The sequence below is a fragment of the Alligator sinensis genome, unplaced genomic scaffold (assembly GCF_000455745.1).
Source record: "Alligator sinensis unplaced genomic scaffold, ASM45574v1 scaffold301_2, whole genome shotgun sequence".
Classification (NCBI taxonomy): domain Eukaryota; kingdom Metazoa; phylum Chordata; order Crocodylia; family Alligatoridae; genus Alligator; species Alligator sinensis.
The window spans coordinates 4536-25188 of record NW_005841874.1 but is presented as its reverse complement, the minus strand read 5'-3'; the positions used below and the strand labels follow the sequence as shown (position 1 = coordinate 25188).

Below are 20653 nucleotides of genomic sequence, written 5' to 3'. Positions count from 1 at the left end.
TAAGAATATCCCCTGGCCCAGCCTCTCCCTGTGGCCTTCCTTGGTGGGGCCCCTGGGGCTGGGCTGGGCTGGGCTGGGCTGGGTTGACAGCAGGGCTCTGGGGCCTTCGCGATGCAGCCTGGGGCCCAGGCGGGCTTTGGCTGGCAGGGCAGGGGTCCATGAGGCAGTGGGGCCCAGGCAGTGTCCGGCACTGTGGGGCGCAGGGGTCTGTCCTGGAAGGCGGCAGGAGTGAGGTGGCTTGGGCAGGGAGGGCTTGGAGCCCGGGCTCAGCAAAGGAGCTGCCTGGGTCATAGGCTCTGGGCACCCTCCTCCCTGCCCCAGCGCTGCCACATGGGTCTGGCACGGACTGAACATGCAGGTCTCAGCCCCTCTCCAGTGACCAGGTGGCAGCTGGCACTGACTTCTCACCCCCAGCTCTGAACGGATCCTGGAGCCCTCCAAGGGGGTTGGGGTCCTGGAGTGTGGTTTCCAATGGGATCCTGCCTCCCCCGCACCCGGTCACTGGGGGCAGGGCAGGTCCATCTCCATGCTCCCCAAGGAGCAGGGCATGGGGCACTTGGTGGCTTGCCCTGGGAGCAGTCCCAAGGAGCAGGACAGGGTGGGGTGCCCCTGGGGACAGGATAGGGACCACCAGCCCTGCTGCACAGCGGGTGCCTGGCTCAGGTACTGTGGGTCTGTCTGTGCCCCCTGACCCCACGTTAGAGAGCACATGTGCCTCCCTCGGTGCATTGGACCCAGCAAGGGGCAGCAGTAAATGCTGGGAACAGCCCCTGTCTCCTCCTAGCTGGTCCGCAGAGCCCCCTGGGCTGCTCCTTTAGCTCAGGCTTCGGCAGCTTGTCCTCGGGTACCAGAGATGGGTCCCTGCTGTGGGCAGGTGCATCTGTGTGCATGCAGTCACAGTGCCTTGCATGTGCATGTGCCTCCAGAGCCCCCCTGCCTGGATGAGGGCGACCGTAGTTATGCTGCCGCTTTCTATCCTGCTTAGGGAAGGGAACACATGTGCCCACACAGCAGGAGCTGGTTTGCAAAGAAGGGCTGGAAGGGTGCAGTGTGCGGGTGTCAGCTGGGGGGCGCTTATGTGCAGGGGCCAGGAGGGGGCTTGAGACCTGTCTGCAGGGTCCCGGGGGGTACAGGGCACAGGGCAGCTTGTGACTGACTACTCAAAGGGAAGTTATAGTGGATGCCAGGAGAAACCTTCCAGAGCGGGACATGGATAGAGCAGAGCCACGTCCCCAGGGGAAGGCTGGGACCCATGGCTTAGTGCACTGAACCCCCAGTCAGGTGAGGACCAGGGCTAGCCCTGCCCCAGGGTCCCCTGCCAGAGCCACAGCATGGCTCACTGGTGGCTGGGGAGAGCAGCTGCTTGTCTGGTGCCACCTCTCATGTTTCCAGCAGCTGGTTTGTGCCAGAAGCTCCCAAGATGCTGATGTCTAAGGGGGCAACGGCTGCTGCGCGGATGGTCAGAGACAGCGGCATGACAACATGGGCCGAGTAGGGTTTGAGCCTTGGGCACTACCTACAGGTATGGGGGCCTCACCCTCCTGTCCCTCACCATCCCCACTCTGCATCTCTGCTCCAGCCCTGGCCAGGGGGAGGGCAGAGCAGCAGGACACAGCGGGACAGAGCCTGGAGGTTGGCAGCTGTGGGGCAGAGACATCGCCTCCTTTCTGTGCTGCCAAGATTTGGTGCTCGACACAACCCCACAGACCAGCCAGCCCAGGCCCAGGGCTTTATTTTATCATCCGGGACAAGGTAAGAAAAGCAGAAATAACTCAGAAAGAGAGGGTGGGCAGGGCCCTGCTGCCCTGGGCTGGGTGGCAGTGTCTCAGCAGCCCCTAGATGTAGCGGCGGTTCTCCGTGCGGTAGTCGAAGGGGTCCCCGGCGAAGGGCAGCGGTGGCGGGTGGTTGTAGATGCCCATCAGGAAGATCCACAGGGTCCCCAGGACCATCACCGGGGTCACCACAAACAGGCAGAGCCGGTCAACCGTCCGGGCCACACGGTTCCAGTTGTCCTTCTCCTGTAGCATGGGAGGGGCCCATTGGGATGGGGGACCCCAGGGGTGGCAGACCAGAGCCAGGGAGGGCGAAGGGGTGAGGGTGGGTGAGGAATAGGCAGAGTGAAGAGGAAGAGAGGGTGGAGGGGGCTGGGCACGGCGGCACAGCCAAGAGTCCTGGAGACTGCCACCCTGCACCCCTTCCCCCTATAGCAGGGGCAGCCTGGGCTCCTCACAGCACCTGCTCCCCATGGCAAGCTGGATTGTGAAGCTACCAGTCCCCTGCGGGGCAGTCCTCATGGCTGCCCGCTCTGATGGGGGCAGAGGGCAGCTCTGGCCCTGCTCCTGCCTTCGTGTCTCTGCTGCAGTTGCCAACACGGTGCCAGTCAGAGCCAGCTGGGGGGACAGGGGCAGGGAGGGGGCGTCTCTAGGGGCTCCAGCCCCCTCATGCCCACCCCTCATGCCACCCGGGTCAGACTGGAAGCGGGCTGTGGGTGTGGGGCAGGGATGGAGTCTAAGCCTTGTTCTGGGCACCTGGTGGGCTGGGATGCTGCCCCCTGCCCCACCACCTACCTCGTTATAGGCGTTCTTCTCCCTCGTGTACTCAACGATGAAGTTGGCCCCATCGATCGCCGGCTGCACCTCGCCATACAGCTGCTCCTGTGTGTCACCCATGCTCAAGGGGGTCGGTCCTGCTGTGCGGGGTGTGGAGAGGAGGAGAGCTGTGAGCTGAGAGCAGGCATGACAGCTTCGTGGGAGAAGCGGGCATGACAGCTTCGTGGGCAGGGTCCCAGTCCTATGGGGCTGCTTGGACAGGGGCCAGGGCCATGTGGGACAGGGGCTCCTGCCTGCTGCATGGTCCCTGCACAGCCTTGCCTTGCATCTCCCAGGGGTGCCATGCAGCTGCTCCCCTGCCCCCCGGTCCCTGGCAGGGGCACGGGCACTCACGTGCGGGGGTGGCACGGCTGGCCAGCCCGTGCCGCTCTGACTGCTTCTCAAACATGAGCTCGCTGCGTGCCTTGACGCTGAAGTATTCCTCCGCCTTGACGATGTAGCCCACGGAGCTGCTGCGGCGGATCAGCAGCCCCTGGCGCGGGTCAGGCTCGCTCTCGGCTGGCCGGGACATGTGCAGCAGGCGGGGCAGGGTCTCCAGGAAGACCTGGGGGGCAGGAGGCTGGGGCTGGGGGAAAGGGCTGGACTCCCCCCCACGTTCTTTCTTGTCACCTATGACTTGGGGGGTGATGCTGGATGCCAGAGCTCAGTGCCTGGGCCTGTAGTGTCACTGGGCTAGAGGTGTTGCCCCCGGCTGGGGCTGGCCCAGCTAAAGGGGGCCTGCCCTGCCGCATGCCAAGGGGGCCAGGGGATCTCACCAGCCCTGGCCCCCACCCAGCCCTGCAGCATTTATCCAAAGTCACCACCCCCCGTCAAGGCTCAGCCACCCCAGGCCGTGCCATATGGAGGGTCAGAGCCATGCAGACCGGTCCTGCAACTCCAGTCTCAGCTGGTTCTCAGCATGAGCTGAGGGAGATGGACCATGCCTGGCCTGAAGGTCCAACAGTCTTGGACAAGGCATGAGGGGACAATGGGGGACCCACGGCCTGCATCCTGCCAGAGCCCCCTTTACCCCTCTCCTGCTCACCTCCTTGGTCCAGGCAGACATGATGTGGGTGCTGGGCGTCCGGAAGTGGATGTTCAGCACCACCACACAGGTCACCACCACCGCGGTCACCAGCAGCATGATGAAAAGCAGGTACCTGTAAGCAGAGCCCAGCACTCAGCCGGCAGCCTGGGGCAGAGCCATGCCCTGGGGGGGCCACACTTACCCCCACTTCTCTGCAGGAAGAGCCCTGCAGACCGGGACCGGCTGGGGGTCCCCGTCACATGGGGCATGTCCCACCCACCCGGCAGAAGCCATCTACCCCCCCGGCCCTGGGGGCATGCATGGCGGGGGGCAGCTGGAGACTCACTTGCCGATGAGGGGGACAGCCAGGGAGGTGGCAGGCAGGCGCTGGGAGATCAGCAGCAGGAAGACGGACTGGGCAAGCAGGACGGAGATAATCAGGGTCATCTTCTCCCCACCTGGAAAAGCAGAGATCTCAGGGTGCCTCCCCTCCTGCCCCAGCTCTAGGGAGTGCCCCCACAGTCCTCCCGTCCCCTGGCACATAGTAAGGACCCCTCTTGCTCCCTCATGGGGCAGACCAGCTCCACGGGGGGGGTCAGCCAGCAGACCAACCCCGGCAGCGAGTGCGGGAGGGCTCCCCCTGCCCGGCTGGGCACCTGTGGTCGGCAGAGCCAGCCCTGCCATCGCCGTGGGCAGGGGACCAGGGTCCGGTACCTCCTTGGGGCAGAGGGATGCTGTGTTCACCACATGTGGGACTGAGGGGATCCCATCTCACTGCACGTGGAGGGCACCCTTGGTCTCTGGGATCCTGTGCTTGGCTTGGCTATGGGGGGACCCCTCCCTTGCATGGCTGTGGCCTGGAGCGCCTCAGCCGCTGTGGTGAGGAAGGGGACCCCTTCTCAGTGTGGGCCCGAGGGGTGGGGGGTCCTGCGCTCACTGTCGGCCGGCAGGTAGAAGACGAGGATGGCCAGGAAGGCGATGAGGACACAGGGCATGACGATGTTGATGATGTAGAAGAGCGGCTTGCGCTTGATGATGAGGTAGAAGGTGATGTCCTGGTAGGCGTTGCTGTCAGGTGTGAAGTTCGGGTCGATGTTCTTGCGGGCTGGCTTGTGGATGATCTCCCACTCCCCGTTCTCTGCGGGAGAGGGGAGCAGGGAAGGGCATCACCATGGGCTTTGCAGTCCCCTTGCTGGCCTGGAACGGGCCGTCCCCGGGCCACCCACCACCCTGGACACGAGCCTGGCCGGACGCTGCGAGGAGACAGCCTGGCGCTGTCCTCAGGGGCACAGCACATACCCCGGTCATGAGACCAGACTGGGGCTGGGGCGGACACTCTTTACCAGTGAAGGCCGCGAGGTCGATCTCGACCCACTCCGTGCGGAAGGATTTATTGGTGGTTTTATCGAACTCTTGCCGCAGCTGCATGTTGATCTCCTTGGCGTTGTACATGAGGGATCTGCCCCAGAGAGAGGCAGGTGAGTACATGCCAGCCTGTGCCTGCCCGGTACCCCTCCTCGTCCTCCTCCTCCTCCTCAACTCCAGCACCCGTCCCCTGCGCTGGCTGCCGAATCCACCTCTGCCAAGAGCCAGAAGACCAATGGCTCTGGGCCCTGGCGGGCACGTGTGGCCTTGGGTGGAGGTCATCTCTACCCACGGGTCGGTGTCTGGGGCTGAGCTGAGCCAGCGCATCCCGGTTGGAGGCCTCAGCCTCTGTCTTGTACCCAGGTGTCACTGCTACCCTGGGTAATGGGGAGCCTGGCCTCAACCCACTGACATCAATAGGGAGATGCCTGTTGGGACTGCTCCAAGGTAGATGCAAATGGGTGTCTTCCCACCTGACTTCAGAGGGCTTTAGGGCTCTGTGCCAGGACTGGGGCCGGTAATGGGGCTGTATTGGCCAAACTGGGGCATGGGAATGGATCCCAGGCTGCTGGGGCCATGCTATGTGGGCACGTATGGCTGGAAGGAACCTCAGGAGACTGTCTAGCCTGCGGCACCCGGACCAGCCCCGACAGACGCTTGTCCTGAAAAGCCTCCGGCCAAGGATATCCCACAGCCCGTTCCACCACACCCACCCTTGGGAAGGATCCAGCCTGTGTCCTTGCCCATCAAACCCATTTCCTCTTGTCCTTAATTCTCCTTGTCTTCCTGCCAGGGCCACGGAGAACAACTTGTCCTCCTCCTCCTCTTCGTGGAGGTCTGTTACAGGGAGGTCCTGTGTTCCTCTCGGCCTCCCCTCTTCTAGATGACAGGCCCGAGGGGTGGTGGGCAGTGGTGGCGAGTGACCCCGTCCGTACCTGAACTTCAGGCTGCAGTTCTGCCAGTCGTAGGGGAAGAACTTGACGTTGATGGGGCAGGCGCTGTGGAAGATGGCGGGCGGCAGCCAGTACATGTCGCCCGTGTTGTAGACCAGCACGTTGCAGTAGTATGCGATCTGGAAGGTGCCGTCGTTGCTGTGCAAACAGAGGGTGCTGGAGGGTGAGCGCTGCCAGCCATGGGGGTCAAGAAGGCCCCGATTCTCCCCCCCTGCCACTGCTGTACTGGTCCCGTGGGAGAGGAGGCCCCTGCCAGGATACCCCAACTAAAGGTTTTCTGGCACCAGAGCAATGGGGCAGTCTCCTCGGGGCTTGGACTCTGCTGAGTGATTAGCATCCCCGTCCTCAGCTTGAGGAGGGTGTGAAGGTCCCGAAGGACCATGTGCTCCCAGGCCGTGGGATGCATGTTCCCACCAGCTTGTGGCTGTGAGTACCACAATGGAGACTGAAAAGCAGGAATCTGAAGAGGGTGTTGCTGACAGCTCCATGCACGGATCCAGCCAGCACAGGGCCCTGTCCCCGCACCCCTTTCCTCACTGGAGGGACGCCGAGTGGGTTAGGGCATCCCCGCCTCACAGGCATCACTGGCCAGAGCAGCCAGCCCAGAGCTAGTGGTGTGCCAGTGATGGGTACAGACACGGCCTGGCCTCCATGGGCTCAGCAGGGCACGCTGCTCACTTGTTCTCCAAGAAGATCTCGGGCAGCCACAGTATGTCCGGGGGGAGCCGGAGGATCTGGATGCCGCCAAACTCCGACTTGTTCCACTGCAGCCGAAGATCCACCCAGCTCTGCAGAGAAGCCCGGGAGACCGGTTCACCTACTTACAGATGGGAACCGGCCGTGCATCCAGAAGCCACCTCTGCCCAGACTGACTGGCACAGCAGGGGGATCGGGGGTAGGCTCTGCCCGGAGAAGGCACCTTTGGCCTCCTGTGCCTCAAGGGCCAGGCTCGAGGGGCCAGAGGAGCCGTGGGGAGGCTGCCATGGCTTCTGGGGGACAGGAGTGCTGCAGCAAGCAGGCACCGGGGGCAGAGGGATGGGCAAGGGTTGGGAGTGAGGAGAGGGGCAGTAGCTGGCTCCACCGCTGAGCCCTCCCCACCCTAAAATCTGCCCCAGGGACCCCGAACCCACTCACGTGCTCAATCCAGACACTGGTGGCGAGGGTCTCGTCGGCTTCTTTCTGTAACGACACCAGGCAGCAATGAGGTGCAGCCTGGGCCCCCCGCCACCCTCTGCAGCGGTGCTGCATCTCCGGCATGTCCTGGTGTGGCCTGGGGGCACAGTGCAATTGCAGCTTCCTCCCTCAGCTCCTGGGGACCTGGTCTGGGTTGGGGCTGAGGACCCAGCTGGGTCTTTCAGGGCAGGATGAGGCCCATGGTGAGGCGGGAGAAGCCTCCTTGAAGTCCTGGGAGGCCCCTGAGCTGCCCTGTGGGGTGGGTCCTGGCTGCCTCATGCCCAGGGGGTTCCCTTGGTGCGCCCCCACCCCACGCACCAGTGAGACGAGGTTGGAGAGCGTCAGGGCAATGTAGAGGTCGACGGCCTGGTCTGTGGAGGCGACGGGGCGCAGGTCCTTGTTGTAGCCCTTCTCGTTGAAGAGGTAGTTGATGAGCCGCTCCTCCTGGTTCACGCACGAGCCGCCTGTGGGTGTGCGGCCCCATGAACACTCAGGGGGGTCTGGGGGTGGGAGGGGGGACCTGCCAAGCCAGGCAGGTGGGGGGCAAAGGGGCAGGGGTCCTGGTCTCCTGCCACTGCCCCCAGAACACGCCTCCCGGGGCCTGGGGCAGGGAGTGCCTCTGTCCTGCAAGGGGCGAGGGCGGCTGGTCACACCAAGCCTGTGGCCCCCTGCCAGGAAAGGCTCTTTCTGCCCTGTTCTGAGGTCCCGCCAGCTCTGGGGCTCCATGGGGCTCAGGCTCCCTCCGGGATCAGCACAAAGCCACTGGCGGCCGCAGACTCTGCAACCCCTCCCAGCTGGCACCCCCCGCACCCCTATCCTTACCCGCCAGGGCGATGGCCCAGAGCAAGGCGAGCCGCAGAGCTGGACCCTCCATACCGCAGCGCAGTGCCGGGGCTGAGCCGGCCCCTGACTGTCTGCGGGGCGTTGGGAAGGACGGAAGTCAGAGCAGACACCGTGGGGGAAATGCTGGAGACGGGCAGAGACAGGTGCACGGGGGGAGGGGTGGGAGTGAGAGCCACGGGCGAGGGATCAGAGGCGGCATTGCGATCCCGTCCCCCTGCTGCCCCCACCCCAGGGGCAAGGGGCAGGCGGGCAATGCCAGCGCTGGTGCCACTGGCAGCAATCGGCGGCTCTGCCAGTACCATGCCGAGGGGCACAGTGTGCCTGGCCTGGTACCCAGGCCCTGCCAGGCATGCAGCATCTTGGGGGACTGCCCCACAACTACACCGGCCGTCGGGTGCCTTGGGGGTTCCTCGACTCTCCCTGCCGTGCCAAATGCTCCCAGACGCGCCGGGTGCAGGTGGCCTGACAGCTCCAAGCCCCGTGCCCGATGGCACCGCAACCTCGCAGCTCAGCAGCCAGGCAGAGAGCTGCAGATGGGGCCTCATCTGGCCATGGCCACCCAGGGCTGGCATGCCATGTGGTGCCAATCCACTCCACCTCTCCTGGGGGAAGCCAGGTGTTTGCTGCAGTTAGCAGCTGTTTCTCTGTACTGTGTCAGGGAAGGTCCTGGTGAGCTGTGCCACAGAGTAGGGAGGGGACTCCACCAGGGTCTCTGTGCCCTGCCGCAGGGGGTCCCAGGCGCTGGAGGGCTGGGGCTGGAGGTTCGCAGGTCATTTCTAACCCTCCGGGAGGGGCCGTTTCTCTCTGTGCTGAGGAATCGCACTCTGGGGCATTTGGAGCTGGCCTGGCCTGGGCAGGACTGTGTTGCCCAGTCTAACCAACATGTCCAGCATCTGGCGCTGGTGCCCTGTCTTGCCCAGCTTGGTGCCAGGGTCTGCTTTTCCATGGAGCTCAGCATCCCTCCTCCCGCTAGCTTCAGCTGGAGCTGCAGGTGCTCAGGACCATGGGAATCTCCCGGGGCGCTGGAAGAGAACCCAGGAATCCCGATGGATATGTGGCGCTCACTCCTTCCCCAGGCTGGACAGAGAGCCCAGGCATTGTGGCTCCCCCTTCCCCCTCCTTGGGGGCTGTCAGCACTATGCAGGGCCTTGGCAGACATTGCCGGGGGGCAGCCGGGATGCCGCGTGGCTCTGAATACTGCTGCGAGGGTGGCTGGGAGCAAACGGCAGCCTCGGCACTGGGTCCAGCCGCCCTGTCACTCACCACTTGCCAGCAGCTGCTTCCTGCTCCGATGGCACCAATCCCGCAGGGAGCGGTCCCGATCCCAGGCCCAGCTCTCTTCAGGGGCGGGAGCCAGGCAGCACTGGAGCTGGGGTCACCACTGGAGACCCCACAGAGCAGGCCCCCGCCAAGTGGCGATGCCGGGGAGGGTCCCAGCTGCCCCACCTTACTGGCCCTGCAGACGTCTGAGACGGGGTTACCATAAAATACCCATTTATTTAAAAATAAACCATTCTCTGTACAAATAAATAGGCCCTATGTGTTGGCCGAGGGAGGCTCTGCAGTGGGATGAGCTGTCCTAGCTGCCCCACTCCTGCCCTCAGCATGTGGAGGTGGAGCCAGCTGCCCTGTCCCCTAGGAGGCAGATCTGGGGCCCTTTTACAGATGGGGAAACCGAGGCAGGGCAGCAGAAGGGCTGTAGCCAAGGCCAGGCAGTGAGGCAAGCCTGAGGAGGGGAGCCCAGGGCTTGCAGACAGTGGGAGCGTGGTCTGTCCCCATGCCCAGGCCTGGTGCCAGTGCGGGCACAGGGGGCTGGGGTCCATGCTGTGCTTGGCCTCCTGGCCCTGCAAGGCAGGGAGCGCAGGGGGGAGCCTATTACCCAAAGCCTGTGGGGAAGTGAGGGGATGGGGCCTTTGTCAGCCAGCAAAGAGGGCCCCAGAGTCACCTGCTCCCTCTGATGATGGGGCAGGGGGCAGCCAGGGCAGCCTGGGTCCAGAGCTACAGGGAGGCTGCAGATAAGCCAGGAGCCAGTGCTGGGCAGTTCCTCGGTCCGGGGTGCACCACTCAGGCCTGCTCCACCCTTGCAGGGCCGGGGGCCAAGGCGATGTTTGCCCCAAGCGGCTTGCCTCGGCTGCTTGCTCTCTCCCCAGGTCCCCTGCGCCGTCCCCACACCTTCGCCTTGCTGCTGGGGTAGGTGGGCTGGAAGGTGCCAGGCTCTGCAGTGTGTCTGGCTGGAGGGTCCAGTCCTGGCTGGCCCAGCCTCAGCCAGGTGGGTTCTCCATCTCCAGGGGACACCCCCTGCCTGGCCTCATCCTGCTCTGGAGCCAGTGGGGCAGGGGGCAACACCCAGCCCCAGGGTCCCTGTTAGGTTTTCAAGGTCTCCAGCGCGGCGGCCACCAGGCCCGGCATGCTGCGGTGCAGCGAGTCACTGTCCAGCCCCACGAGGCCAGGGAAGGCCATGGCCCTGCCACCGACCGTGGCCCGGACCTGCGCCTTGCACAGCCCCTTGGCGTTCTTGGAGCCCAGGTCCACCAGGATCTGAAGGGAGGGGAGGGAGGCGTGAGAGCTGGGGCACGCGCAGGGTGCTTTGCACTGGGGAGTGCGAGCCGGCAAGCCTGTGCCCCTGCCCCCCACCCCTCCGTCTAGCACTGCGACACCGCCTGCTCCGGGTGCAACACCACAGCTGGGGACCTGCCCTGCAATGTTCGGGACAGGAAGGGAAGGAGAACTTGCAAGCCTGAGCGGGGGCTCAAACCCAGGATTCAGCAGGGTGGCAGCACGGCCTGCTGGGCTTGAGCTGGAGGATTAACCTCACCCAGCCCAAGATGGGGACCAGGCTGTGGAGCGGGGCAAAGGGCACTGCAGCCACCCCAGGGCAGGGGGGTCACCACGTGCACTGGGTCCTGCTTGCACCCAAGCCAGAGTAGCTCCAGGCAGGCAGTGCCTGGTGCCGGGCTGCAGGGTGGGCACTCACCTCCTGGAAGGTCATGGCCAGGTCCCCGTCTGGCACCTGCAGCACCCAGCGGTACAGCTCCCGCATGGCCTGGACACGCCGCGCCGCCTCGGCCAGCCCCAGGCAGCCTGCACCATGGCAGAGAGTGCAGGGATCAGGGTGTGCCGGCCACCAGCCAAGCCAGGCTGGGGGCTACCCTTCTCCCGGGGGTAGCGGGCTTCATGGCAGCCACCTCTGGGGTGAGACACAGCCACTGATAACAGGGCACAGATGTACTGAGCTGGGAGACAGTGAGCCTGCTCCCAGCTCTCATGGTGGGGTGCACCTGGATGGCTGGCGAGAAGGGAAGCTGAGCTGCCAGCATGGGCCCTGGGGGAGTGGGGGCTTGGGCCTAGACCCCTGCAACCCTGCCAGCCCAGGGCACCAGGCAGAGGCTGGGTGAGGCATCCTGGGCTGGTCTCCTGGGTCAGGGGCTGCGCCTACCTCGGCTGTCGCCTGCTGCCTCATCCCCTGCGACGTCACCCCGGAGCTCTCGCTTCTCCCGTGTGGGGCGGCCCCCCGGGACTGCAGATCCTGCCACAGACAAAGGGGCTCAAATAGCCCAGTGGGAGAGGGCAGCCCCCTGCCCCCACCGGAGCCGGGCAGGACAGTGTGTTGGTGCCAGCGCAAGGAGCACAGTGCAACCAGCTCTCACCCAGCACGGCCGTGCCCCTGCTGCCCTCAGCTGGCTGCCATGCCCCAATGCCCCCCACAACAGGCACCCTCCAAGCACTTACGGTTTGGGGCAGGGGCACTGATGGGCTCCGCAGTGTCCGGTGGGGAGGTCTGAGAGCCCAGCATGGCCCACAGCTGCCGAAGGGAGCTCCGACCATGTTGCTGCAGCTCCTCACCCTGTGGGACAGACAGCAATGATGTGAGGGGGCTGAGGCGTAGGGGCAGAGCCGGCCATGGGGCAGATACCCCCACACATACATACACACACAGTGGCAGCCTGGGCAGGGTTAACGAAGGGCCTTGTTACCTCCTCCAGCTGTGGCCACCTGCCCCAGAGAGGCTATAAAAGTGGGCAGGGAGTGCTGGCTGTTCTGGAGGCTGATGGAAGAGCAGAGGCATGCGGTATGGGCTGGGGCTCTGGGGATGCATTGAGGCAGCTGGGTCTGGGTAGTGGAGGCCCACGGGGTGGGCAGGGGACACGTTGTCTCTCTGGGCTCCAGGGTGCTTGTCCAGCTCTGGTGCCAATGCAGGGGCCATGGCCAGAGCCCCGGGCCCCTGAGCACGTGTGCAATGCCACGGGGCAGGCTGCTGAGCCCCATTTGGCCCTGGGAACTGAGAGAGCTTGCAGCTGTGGCCCCGTATCGGGCTCTGTGCTCCACCTGGGCTGGGGGCAGCAGTCGGGTGCAGCCTTGGGCTCCCTGCCCTGTTACCTGCAGGAAGAGCTGCTCCTCCCCGTGTGGTGGCTCCAACTCTGGCTTTGGCTCTGCAGTGCTGAGCTCCTGCACCTGGTCCTCTAGCTGGAGCCCCTGGGGCTGGGGCCTGGGGCTGGGGGGCTGGGGCTGCCTGGCCCTGCAATGAGAACTGGGTGAGGTCCCGTCCCCAGCCCCAGCAGATGATTGCCAGGAGCACCTGGGATCCCTGCCCTGTGCCTAGGCTCATGGGTTATGTTCCCTGCTGCCCCTATCTGCCCCTCCTGTGCCCCCCAGAGGCTGCCCCTCCATTGCCCCAGTGCATCACGGCTGCAGCTCTATGCATGCCCTGGGCGTCTGCCTGGGTAGGGCACAAGCCCGGGGTGCTGGCTGCTTCCTCTGCATGCTGCGGAGAGCAGCCCCCATTGCACTGGCCTGTGCCTGGCACTAGCCCTACCCGCTTCCCTGTGCCCCCATAACTGTACCTGCGTGTGGGGCTCTGAATCCCTCCTGCTGCCTGCTTCATGGGGCCAGCGTGTCCTCCCCGAGCTGCGTCCGAGGCCTGCTCTGGGGGATTGACACAGGGCTCAGAGCTGGCAGCCAAGGGCCTGTGGGCTGCGGTGATGGGGACAGAGGGGGGCCAGGACCCCTAGCCCAGTGGCTGTGCCACACCTTGGCTGACCTGTGTAGGGACTGGGCTGGCTTCCCAGCAAGGACAGGTGCCTGCCAGGGACAGGGCTCGGGCTGGCTGCCTGGCTGGGCTTGAGCAGGGGAGGTGGAGATGTGAGCAGCTCTTGGAAACCAGCCCCAGAGTCACCCACAGCCCAGCAGCAGTGGGCACCCACCTGGTTTGGGGCAGGGGGCGTGCAGTGGCATTTGCCGCGTATAGGGGTAGGCGGTCAGGCAGTGGGCACCTGCTGGTTGGGGGGTGGCCGTACCTGCAGTCACCTGGTGCACCTGGGTAGGAAAGAGGTGGGTGTAGAGCTGCTCCAGGGCCCGTGGCAGGGCCTGGGTGAAGAAGGAGACGTCCAGGCGGGCCTGGAAGAACTCCTCGGCACGGTGCAGGAAGTCCAGCAGTCTCTGGGCGTAGGCGCGCAGCTCTGGGGGCGCAGGAGTGTGCAGGTGTCCCACGGTGCCCCCCACCCCCCACAACCCTCCAGGAGCTCCAACATGCAGCTGCTCCCCCAGCTGTGCCCCCCTGGGCAGCCTTATCTCTGCACAGGGCACCTGGGGGTGGGCAGAGAGCAGGGCTCTGGGCCAGGTCAGAGACCCCCTCAGCTGCAGCCGGGCACTTCCCAGGCCTGCACTTGCACTCAGCTCTGGCTGCCGAGAGCAGGTCACCTTGGCAGCACCTGGCACTCACCGCATCGATGCTGCCGGGTCTGGCAGGCCTCCTGGGCTGCATGGGCACAGGCCTCCTGGGCTGTGGGGGGGCCGCAGCTGCGGGCGTAGAAGGAGCAGAGGCGGGTGCGCTCAGGGGCTTGGCGCTCAGTGGGCAGCTGGGGCAGTGCCAGCAGCTCTGGGCAGCTGGGCTCACGGCTGGCGGGTGACTCTGGGGGGCAGGGGGGTTCAGCATTAGAGGGCTTGAGGATCCTGCAGCACCCATCCCTTGCCCCCAGCCCTGAGGTCTGAGCTGCTTGCCCCGGGCACTCCTGCCCTAGCCCATGCCCCCACCTGCAGTGACACTCACGCTGCATCTGGTGGGCGATCCAGTCAGCGAAGGCAGCCACGCGGGTGTAGACACCTGGCTTGCCCCGCTCCCCACAGCCGTCGCCCCACGATGTGATCCCATAGAGCACAAAGCGCTGCGACCCGGGGTCCTGGCACGTCAAGGGGCCCCCGGAGTCTCCCTGGGCCAGGAGCATCATCTCTGGTTGGCAGGGGGTGGAGGGTCCCCTGGGAACCTGCCAAGCCCCTGTCCTCTGCGGAGGGTGAGGGGACACCCAGCGAAGGGACCCAGGAGTCCTAGCTGGGGCTTCCTAATGCCTATGCCCCATGGCACATTGCCTTGCTTTCCCTCCACCCCCAGTTTGGCCCTTCCCTGGCTGGTACCTGGCAGGAGTCGATGCCACCTGACAAGTACCCAGCGCAGAACATGGCACTGGTGAGCAAGTCCCGGCCTAGTGCACCGCGGCAGGCATCCTGGCTCAGCAAGGGCACCCGTGCCTCCATCACCACCTCGGCCGCCGGCCCCTCTGCAGGTGCAAGAGCCCGTCACACCGGGGAGCAGCCACCCCAACCCCAGCTGGGCAGCGACCCAGCGCCAGGGGGCTCAGGCCAGGGCCACGTGCCCCTGCTCCCTACCCCACACCCACCTTCGTAGAGGGAGCCCCAGCCAGCGATGTAGCAGGGCGTGCCTGGGGCAGGCTCCAGGGGGCCGTCAGGCAGGCACACAGGGCTCACCCCCTGCGTGGGCACCGGCGAGCGCGTCAGCTCCAGCAGGGCCATGTCCCCGTGGAAGGTCTTGGGGTTGAACTGCAAGCAGAGGCGGTGGCAGTGAGGGTGCTGGGGCCCTGGGTGGGTGGAAGGGGGGCAAAGAGTGGGGATTTACCTTGGGGTGGGTGATGATGCGGCTGACGGGCAGCTCCTGCTCGCCCTCGTCCTGCTTGCCCAGGTTGTAGTCGCCCACCACCACCGTCCAGGCCAACTCGTTCCGGTTCCTGCCGATGGGACAGTTGTGTGAGGGGGACCTTGGGGAGCAGCCAGCCCCAAGCCCAGCACTCCCAGCACCCACTGCCCTGTGGGTGGGTGGCCAAGCTGCCCCCTACGCCCCCACCCTGCTGTCCCCTGTGCCTGTGCCCCACTGTCCCCGTACCCGGTGAAGCAGTGGGCGGCCGTGAGGACCCAGGTGGCCGCCACCAGCACCCCCCCGCACATCAGCTCCCCGTCCAGCCGCACAGACACCAGCCAAGGCCAGGCCCCGCGGGGTGCCACGCTGCCACCCACAATCTTGCCCTTGGCTGTGGTGATGTTGGGGGCTGCGAGTGCCTGGTGGCCGCACAAACCTGGGGACAAAACAGAGAAGGAAGGGCTTGGACGGGGCACGGGGGAGCAGGACTTGGCCCAGTGCTGCAGTGCCCCTTGCTCCTGACCCGCAGTCCCATGTACCCCCTAGCCCTGGCAGTGCCCTTCGCTCCTGACCAATGCTTCTCAATCTGGAACCGCAGCCCCTTCCCCACACCTGCTACTGCAGCCCTGGGGTCTCCCCATGGCATGGCTTTAGCTCTAGAGCCGAGTGCTGGTGTGGGGTGAGGGGGGCTGGCTGGGGCTGTGCCGGCGCGTGGCAGCGAGAGGCGCCATCCCACATGCACGGACCTGTCAAACTTAATTGCCATTAGCGAGGCGAGCAGGCGGCTGAGCCTGTGTGCGCTGGGGCTGCAGGCCACCGGGTCCCCAGGGGGGCAGCGCTGCCTCTGCAGCCAGGGCAGCTACTGACGCTGACCCCCATGCCCCCACGGCAGGCAGCCTCGGACCTGGCGCTGCCCTGGCCCACGCCGAGCGCTGCGGGGGACGGGGGGAAGCCTGCAGGCCTCACGACACAGCGTCCATGTGGGATGGGGGCATCCTGCAGACTGAACCCCCCCCCACACACACACATGCACAGGCCATCACCACCGTCATCAGCCCAGCCTTGGCCCCTGCCTCCGTGGATGGGGTTGTGGGGGGTGGTTCTCACCTAGAAGCGGCTGGTCCCCGTGGGTGTTGGGCAAGACCGTGCTGCTTTGCATCCCTGTGAGGCACGGAGAGAGGAGTCGGAGCCAGTCCCTGCAGTGCTCCTGGTGCTGCAGCCAGGATCAGGGGGCCTGGGCCTGGGGTCCAGCCAGGGCAGCTGGGGTGCCCAAGCCCACCCACACTCAGCCCACCCACATGCCCCACTCTGCAGTGCCCCCTTCCACAGGAGACCCCCAATACAGTCCCAGAGCCATGGGCAGAGAGATCCCCAGCAAGACCCAAGCAGGGTCCAGCCTCTCCTGCACTGTGCCAGGTGCAGGCAGCAAGGCGCAGCCATCAGCTGGAGGTGGTGGGCACCCGCCTGGGTGGGGGGCACAGGTGCTGATAGGGGTTGCAGGCCCAGCTTAGCACCCAGTTCTTTGCAGGCAGCTCCGGGGCAGACAGGACAGCGGTGGGGCCGCAGGAAGAGGGGGCGGCATTGCCCGATGTGTGCAGAGAGGCTTCTCCTGGGGGGTCTCCGGGGGATGTGGGGTTACTGTGGGTGCAGGCACAGACTGCTCTGGAGGGGTCTCCAGGGAGGCCTGTCATGGGGGTCTGCGATGCCTGGGGCGGTGCTGGCACGGTCCAGCGGTGCTGCTCTGCTGTGATGGGGGCACTCACTGTCCCCACCCCACACCTCGGTATTCCCAAGCCATGGGTCTGTGAAATGGGAGCCATGGCTGGGCCAGGCAGCCCCCCGGTGCCCCCTCCCTACCCCCACCTCCACCACGGGGGCAGGGGCTGGACTCACGGGGGCAGGGCTGGGTCTGGTTGCCGCAGTCCTGGCAGGCCTGCAACCTCCTCCTGTGCTCCGCCAACGCAGCTTCCAGTGCCAGCTGCGCGCTTTCCAGCGCTGCCTCCAGCACTCGTGTCCCACGGCTGGACAGAGCTGCCGGCACAGAGGAGTGGATTAGCCCGGCCACCGACAGGGAGCAGCAGGGGAGGGGACAGACTGGGTCAAAACTTTCTCTGTGCCCCTTGGGGCTGCTCTCGATTACCCCTCCTTCCCACGGCTACAAGCCAGGCCCCCGGCCCTGCCCTCTCCCTCCCGCAGTGCCGAGCGTGGGCTGTCTCCACACCCTGTTGCTTGGTTGACAGAATTGCACCCTTTCACATGATGGATAGGGCCCAGCAGGGTCAGAGCTGGGCGTTCGTGCCTGCCTGGCTCTGGTCTTGGTGTTCCCAGGGAGCTGCCCGCCTCGGGGCACAGCTGCAGGGAAAGGGGCCGTGTGCACCCATACAAAGGGGTCAGGCAGCCCTGGGGGTGGAAGGATTGGCTGCATCCCCCTGATCCCAGCACACTGCTCAGGCCATTCACAGTACCTGCCTGGTGGGCTGGGAGGGTCAGCGCCCCAGTCCCTGGTCCATAGCACCACCCTATGTGCCATGGGTCCCCAAGCAGCAAGACGCAGGTCCAGAGGGTCACAGGGAGACACAGAGGTGACATGTGGGTCATGCACATGGGGGGTGGACATGGGGTCAGGCACAGCGAAGGAGGGCAGGGAGCGGTCCCCATGTGGGATGGAGGATGCTGTGTGCGCTGAGCACTGCCTGGTGTGTGCACACACACAGCTCTCAGTGGCAGGGCTCCCATATCCTAGAGCTGGGGCAGCATCGAGGGCGAGCACTGTATGCGAGGCTGTGGGGGAAGCTGAGTGGGGGCTGCTGTGGCAGAGATGCCTGTGCTCGGGCACACAGCCCCAGCCACATGTGTTTGCACTAAACCAGGAACTGACTGAGGCTGCAGGGAGCGGCCAGCCCCTACACGTCATGGCCCTGGGGCTATGTGGATGTTTGTACTGGGAGTGCCTTTGCACAGCTGTTTGCAGCATGCGTGCATCTCTGTATTCATTGCGTCTGTGCACGCATAGATTCATAGATTCATAGATGTTAGGGTCGGAAGGGACCTCAATAGATCATCGAGTCCGACTCCCTGCATAGGCAGGACAGAGTGCTGGGTCTAGATGACCCCAGCTAGATGCATATCCAACCTCCTCTTGAAGACCCCCAGGGTAGGGGAGAGCACCACCTCCCTTGGGAGCCCGTTCCAGACCCTGGCCACTCGAACTGTGAAGAAGTTCTTCCTAATGTCCAGTCTAAATCTGCTCTCTGCTAGCTTGTGGCCATTATTTCTGGTAACCCCCGGGGGCGCCTTGGTGAATAAAACCTCACCAATTTCCTTCTGTGCCCCCATGATGAACTTATAGGCATGTACATGCACGTGATGCATGTACATGCACCTCTCTGGGCATGTCTACACATGTGCATTTACTAAATTACTGCGCAGTATGGGCGCATGTCTACAAGTGCATGCCCGTACTGTGCAGTAAATATGGCGACTTATGCCAACTTGAGCATAAATGTGATACCTGCATCGTGCAGGTATATTTATGCCCAATTAGTTACTGTGCAGTAACATATGTGTAGGCGCCTTACTGCACAGTAACACTGTGTGTGTGGACTGATTTGGGATTAACTTTAGTTCCCGGTCAGTCCACGGACAGCATTAATGTGCTCTAACACCTGCACATGTAGATGCCGGCCATTCCTGCATACTACGCAGTAAGTTACTGCGCAGTAAATTTAAGCCGGCATGTGTAGATGCCTTCTGTGTATCCATGGGTGGTGTTTATATGTATTTGCGTGCATGTACGTGTGCATAATTGTGTCCATGCACATTTCTGAGTGTTCATTGGTGGTATTTCTGAGTATTTGCATGTGCGCACGTGTGCATAACTGTGTCCATGGTTGGTGTGTGTGTGCATGATGCATGTGGTATGTATGTGCATGTGCATGCACATCAGCCTGAGCTGCCTTTTGCTTCTGCTCAGCTCCTCACATGCTTGCCCAGAGCCTGGTGCTGGGGCTGGGCTGCAAAGGGCAGCTCCAAGCCCCCCTCCCTGATCTGGGCCCTTCCTTTTCCCTCAAGCAGGAATCCAACCCACGGGAGAAGGAGCTGGGCGTTGTGGGGGGAGGCTGGACTTGGCCTCGGGAGGGACTCGCCCCTCTTGGTGCAGTCGCAGGTGCCCGTGGCGGGGAGTGGAAGCGACTGCCCCCGAACCTCCTTGCACGGTCACAACCCACTGCCTATCCCCCACGCCCTGCAGCACCCCACAGGCCCTGCCACAAGGGACCCACTTGCATCTGCAGAACAGGCCAGGCTGCACCCGGACCGCAAGGATTCTGAGAGATGGATCCTGCCTGCCCTGCCTGCCTAAGGGGGGAAACTGAGGCACGAGAAGGCCTTCCTGGAGTCAGGGTGTGTGCGCGGCAGAACTGGCATCAGGGGTCCTGGTGTCCAGCCCCTGCTCTGTGAGGGCATGCTCCCTTACTAGAGCCAGGGAAGAAACCCAGGAGTCCCGGTTCTGTCCCCTCCCTCTGCTCACCAGCCAGAGCTGGGATCCCAACATCCTCTTGCTCTGACCATTGACTGCACTCCCCTCTCCAAATCAGGCCCAGGAGTCCTGGCTCCTCCCCAGCCCCTTCTCTACCCGCTTGGCAGCTAAACAGCCCTGGGGGCAAAGCCCCTTGCACATGAGCCCCTTGCACAGGTGCCCACCTGGGCAGCTCTGCCCGCTCCAGGGAGGTGAAGGTAATGCTGGTGGCTGGGGGGCTGCACTCACCTTGCAGGACGCTGGCGGGCATCAGGTACAGCTCCCTGCCCAGGGGGGCCCCAGCGGCCAGCTGGAGGAGGCAGAGCAGGGGCAGCAGCATGGCACGGCCGGTGGGGACTGGGGTGCGTTCGTGGCCCAGCCTGGCTGGAGCTGGGAGCTGCCTGGGGCTGGCTCCTTCCCTCCCGCTCTGCTCTCGTCTCCTGGCTGCCGGCGCTGACCGTGACAGTGGAACAATGGGTCGGGGCGAGTGGCGTTGTGTATATATACAGTGCCACGGGGGGCACAGGGCCGTCGGTTCCCAGGCCGCAGGACACACAAACAGCTGAATTCATGCCAGGCCCGGCTGCTGGGAAGGACGGGGGGGTTGGGGCCGATCCTGTTTGAATCCATTTGGGTCCTGGGCAGCGCGGGGCCCTGGCTGGCTGGCTCGGGCGCACGGGGCCGTCTGTGAGCTTCCCCGCTCTGAATGCGCCCATTGTCTGCTGCCCCAAGCGCGCGGAGCCATCAAAGGCTCCCTAATGATCAGAGGCCGCCCGCCTCGCTTGATCACTTTCACGCTTCCCGCCATGCCAGCCCAGCGCTGCCCGCTCGCGGCCCAGTGCCCCCAGCCCCGCGGCCGGCCCAGACGTGAGGCTTTGGGGAGCATCGGGGGGAAGGGGGCAGGCTTGCCAGCAAATCGGGCTGGGCTGGCTCCTCGTGCGCTCGGCCATCACACTTTGGCACAGTGTGCGACCCGCCGGCAAGTTCAAAGGCAGGCGGCAGCGAGGGCCCGGCTGGGCTGGGGGGTCTTGTGTGCTCCCCCAGAAGGGTAGAGGCCGTGCGGGGTCTCCCCAGCGCTGAGCCCGAGCCGTGCAGCAGCTGGGATGGATCCTCCCTGTCAGGGAGCACCATGGGCAGCTCCGCATCCCACGCGGCTTTGCCCTCCCAGAGGGCACCTGGCTGCGCCACCCTGCCAGGTCCCGTGTCTTCCCAGAGCCCCTGGTGCTGAGCAGCTCTGCTGTGGGGTGCCCAAGGAGCAGGCTT

At 64.8% G+C, this 20653-nt stretch overlaps 2 protein-coding genes across 2 annotated transcripts; both read right to left on the bottom strand.

Annotated features, from left to right (window-relative positions):
- Nucleotides 1–1696: 1696 nt before the first annotated feature.
- CHRND (cholinergic receptor nicotinic delta subunit) lies at nucleotides 1697–8067 on the bottom strand. Its single transcript, XM_006017094.2, has 12 exons — nucleotides 7929–8067; nucleotides 7425–7570; nucleotides 7068–7112; nucleotides 6612–6721; nucleotides 5916–6071; nucleotides 4959–5074; nucleotides 4553–4753; nucleotides 3962–4073; nucleotides 3634–3748; nucleotides 2943–3153; nucleotides 2568–2686; nucleotides 1697–2018 (listed from the first exon to the last, which is right to left on the bottom strand). Exons 1-12 carry the CDS (start codon nucleotides 7978–7980, stop codon nucleotides 1836–1838), a joined length of 1566 nt encoding a protein of 521 aa, XP_006017156.1. The 5' UTR covers nucleotides 7981–8067; the 3' UTR covers nucleotides 1697–1835.
- Nucleotides 8068–9499: 1432 nt separating this feature from the next.
- On the bottom strand, nucleotides 9500–20620 carry PRSS56 (serine protease 56). Its single transcript, XM_025195926.1, has 16 exons — nucleotides 19640–20620; nucleotides 16768–16905; nucleotides 15982–16035; nucleotides 15121–15310; nucleotides 14857–14965; nucleotides 14621–14780; nucleotides 14358–14500; nucleotides 13996–14155; nucleotides 13669–13857; nucleotides 13244–13405; nucleotides 12791–12872; nucleotides 12327–12465; nucleotides 11679–11793; nucleotides 11386–11475; nucleotides 10924–11030; nucleotides 9500–10487 (listed from the first exon to the last, which is right to left on the bottom strand). The coding sequence occupies exons 1-16, from the start codon at nucleotides 19728–19730 to the stop codon at nucleotides 10314–10316; spliced, it is 2103 nt and encodes a 700-aa protein (XP_025051711.1). The 5' UTR covers nucleotides 19731–20620; the 3' UTR covers nucleotides 9500–10313.
- Nucleotides 20621–20653: the final 33 nt, after the last annotated feature.